A 3519-nucleotide genomic window follows, 5' to 3' on the forward strand; every position below is an offset into this window, starting at 1 on the left:
CATTTGATCTGCATCGTGATTCATGCTAATTATAAGTTGTAACTGAAATTTGATAATATCATCTGACTGAGAACGAAGTTAGTTTATGAGAAATAGTCACACCCATCAATATATACAAAAAAATTCAGGTGGGGACTTTGCTCCCCCTAGTGATCATCAAAAAAAAAAGGGAAACCAGGCTTCTGTTATTTCAACTAGACCAAAGGAAGATGACGTTACATTGATCAACCCAAACAGCCAAACTGATACATTACGAAGCTCACAATACATGGCAATGACTACAAAATAAAGAAGAAAAATGAAAAACAACAACACAGGCATGCATGACGTCCTTACGTACAGTGGTCTCAAATACTACGATAGGTGCATGGGGCAGGTAGACAATCAGCTAGGCCGGGCAAGCATCGCCGCCTTTGAGCTCTGGCGTGGTCGCTGTTGGCGGCTGTCGGTAAAGAGCCGTCATGAGCGGCGTCGCGATCACCGTTGTTGTGAGCGCCATGATCACGAAGATGGCGAACGTGGTGTCATCCAGCACCTGCACAAATATGAGCTCGTCAGTCCACATACGTAATGGCAAACATTCATGTGCATACAAGTAGCTAAAACGCACTTTCTTCTCCTTGCTGATGTTGAGCACGATGAGCTCCACGAGCCCCTTGGCACTCATGGCCACGCCGAGCGCGGCCGCCTCGCGCCTGGCCATGCCGGTCCCGGCTACCGCCACCGCGAACGTCCCTCCGAACTTCCCCGCCACGGCCACGGCCACCACGAGCGCGACCATCCCCCACGCGGCCACGCCCCGGACGCTGTCGACGTCGGTGTGCAGCCCGCTGGTGGCGAAGTAGAGCGGTAGCATCAGCCCGGACACCAGAGGCGCCACCTTCGCGCCAGTCCGCTCCGCGAAGCCGCTCTCCCGGGGCATGGCCAGCCCGAACACGAACGCGCCGAACACGGGGTGCACGCCGATGGCGTCCGTCACGGCGCCCGCGAGTAGCGCGCCCGCGACTGCGCCGGAGCAGGCCAGGTCTCCGTCCGCGCCGCCGGGGCCCGCGCGGCGCGCCAGGCGGGCCATGAGAGGGCGGAGCGCGATGAACGTGAACGCAACGAAGAGGGTCCCGGACGCGAGTATGTAGACAGGCGCGAGAGGGGCTCCATTGGTGTCGTTCCCCCCGCCGGAGACGGCGAGCGCGAGGGCGAGTAGGGTCCACGCGAATACGTCGTTTACGGCGGCTGCCGCCATGGCAGTCTCACCGAAGGGCACGGCGAGGAGGCCGAGCTCCTTGAGGATGCATGCGAGCACGGGGAGCGCGGTCACCGAGAGCGCGGCGCCGAGGAACACGCAGAGCGAGAAGTAGGATGCGTGGCGGGGAGCCGGGACGGCGAGGTCGAGTAGCGGCACGATGCCGGCGGCGGCGAGCAGCGGGGGCACGATGCCCGCGGCGGCGATGGCAACGCTGCGGGGCCCCACGCGGCGCACGGCACCGAAGTCGAGCTCGAGGCCCACCAGGAAGAGGAAGAGGAGCAGGCCGAGTCCTGAAACAGTGTCCAGCGCGGCGGTGCTCCACTCCGGGAAGATCGTTCGGCGGAAGGCGCCCCAACGGCCCAGGGCCGAAGGTCCGAGCAAGATGCCGCCCTGCAGAATTGGACATTCAAAAATGCATTTACAAGTTGAGAATATGTCAAGTATAATCTTGTCTGATGCTAGCAGAGAAAGTAGAGCCGATCAGTCATCGGTTAATCTAAAAAAAAGTTGATTCGTATTATGACTCATGCCTTCGTGTTGCGTTCTTTTTGCCATGTTTGGTCAATTTTCATTCAATTTGATATACATTTGAAAGGTGTAGTTGAAACCGCGACGACATCTCGTAGAATTTAATTATTTCAGAAGTATAGCAAAATAGATTCTGCACATATTTTAGACTATTTTAGTTATTTTACGATAAAAAATACGGCTCTTCATAATATTCTGCGAGTTTTTGCGTAAATCCAATAAATTTCAAATGGATACAAAATTAACTGAAAATTGGCCAAACATGGCAAAAGAACGCAACACGAATCGAGATACATGTGGATGGTGGATGCCTAACCCGTAAAGCCCGGCTCGGTGAGAAATGTGTTTTCGCAGGGGTTGTGGGAAGTGGGAACATCACCTAGTGGATGTCTAAAACCCTTGATGTGATAACCAACATGGAACAATGTATGCATCAGTATTGTTCAGCATTAGTCGGCCATCATTCTTTTGCCAGTCATTTTCAAAACATGACCTAGGTTAATGCCAACATCTCAAGCTCGTGCACTTTGTGGCCACTGTAACTATATACTCAAAGTTGAGTTACTTATTTTTGGACAGAGAAAGTAGCAGCTAGCCATTATATCTATGCCAAAAATGGCTATCTTTAGGTGCGTATACCAATGCAATCGACGCCTTATCGTGCTTGGTTATCTATGTTTTCTATTTATATGAACATAATATACACTCGTATTTCTACTAAAAACATAATTTACATATATCGTTCTTGCAAATTCTCACTCCATTGAGAATTACCTTAATTTTCAGTTAACTCCTAGACCATAGAAATGCAACACGATTCGTACTAGCATGAGTTGCAACTAAAAATTTCTACTTACATATATGAGGTTGCAACTAAGTAAAACATCCCATTAGATTGTTTCATGATTCATGCTAGTCATGAGTTGCACCGTGGCTTGCAACTGAGATTCAAGAACATCAACTAAAGATTAACTTAGAATTAATCACACCCAAAATAGGATGGTTCAAATATAAGAACTAAGATAGTTATAAGACGTCATACCAGAATCTCGGCGACAACCCTAGGTTGGCGAAGAGGCTTAAGGGCGAAGGCAAGGCCCTGCGTGACGATGAGCACGACGGCTATCTGCACCGCGAGGAGCGGCAGCGCGAAGTCGAGAGGGTTCTCGCCCTGCCACAGGCCGTCCGATGCCATCTTCACTGCCATGGTAGATCGATCTACTAAGCTTACGATCTTGCAATGTGTGTTTGCTTGTGCATGCATGCACGTGGTGGTCGATGTGTCTTTGGACTGAAACAACACTCCCAATTTATAGGCGCTTGGGGCGTGGTGTGTGTGGGCTGGTCTCGATGCAACCTGGCTAGCTACCCCGTGCCCCTGGTGATTCATTAGCCTAGTGGCCTTCTCCATCATTAGGGGAGAAAAGAGGGTATATTTTTGGACGGACGTGGGAAATGCCCACTTGCTAAACTATGGTGTGTTCTTTGACCTTATTTGACTACTTTCTCCGATTCATAATAAGTGTCGTGATCTTAGTTTAAATTTAACTAAAATAAATTAAAACCACAACACCTATTATAGATTAGAGAGAGTATAAAATTACGCTGATAATATCTTCTGATTAACATGGGAAATGTTTGGATTGGTAAGTTGAAAATATAGTATCATTTGATTTTTCTACTAACATATGGCAGTAAGATGCATATAGAGAGAGCGTTCGTGTTTACAATACCTACTGGTGTGATAA

At 49.6% G+C, this 3519-nt stretch overlaps 1 protein-coding gene across 1 annotated transcript; it reads right to left on the reverse strand.

Moving 5' to 3' along the window:
• Positions 1–388: 388 nt before the first annotated feature.
• Positions 389–2978, reverse strand: LOC124646508 (cation/H(+) antiporter 20-like). Its single transcript, XM_047186613.1, has 3 exons — positions 2814–2978; positions 611–1633; positions 389–535 (listed from the first exon to the last, which is right to left on the reverse strand). Exons 1-3 carry the CDS (start codon positions 2976–2978, stop codon positions 389–391), a joined length of 1335 nt encoding a protein of 444 aa, XP_047042569.1.
• Positions 2979–3519: the final 541 nt, after the last annotated feature.

This window comes from Lolium rigidum, chromosome 4 (assembly GCF_022539505.1).
Source record: "Lolium rigidum isolate FL_2022 chromosome 4, APGP_CSIRO_Lrig_0.1, whole genome shotgun sequence".
In the NCBI taxonomy this organism is placed as follows: domain Eukaryota; kingdom Viridiplantae; phylum Streptophyta; class Magnoliopsida; order Poales; family Poaceae; genus Lolium; species Lolium rigidum.

Excerpts from the sequence above, each read along its gene's own strand:
- LOC124646508 (XM_047186613.1), bottom strand. The coding sequence starts at position 2,978 with ATGGCAGTGAAGATGGCATCGGACGGCCTGTGGCAGGGCGAGAACCCT. Across the intron at positions 1,634-2,813 it reads GGGTTGTCGCCGAGATTCTG|GGCGGCATCTTGCTCGGACC; the intron begins GTATGACGTCTT and ends CCAATTCTGCAG. Across the intron at positions 536-610 it reads ACATCAGCAAGGAGAAGAAA|GTGCTGGATGACACCACGTT; the intron begins GTGCGTTTTAGC and ends ATATTTGTGCAG.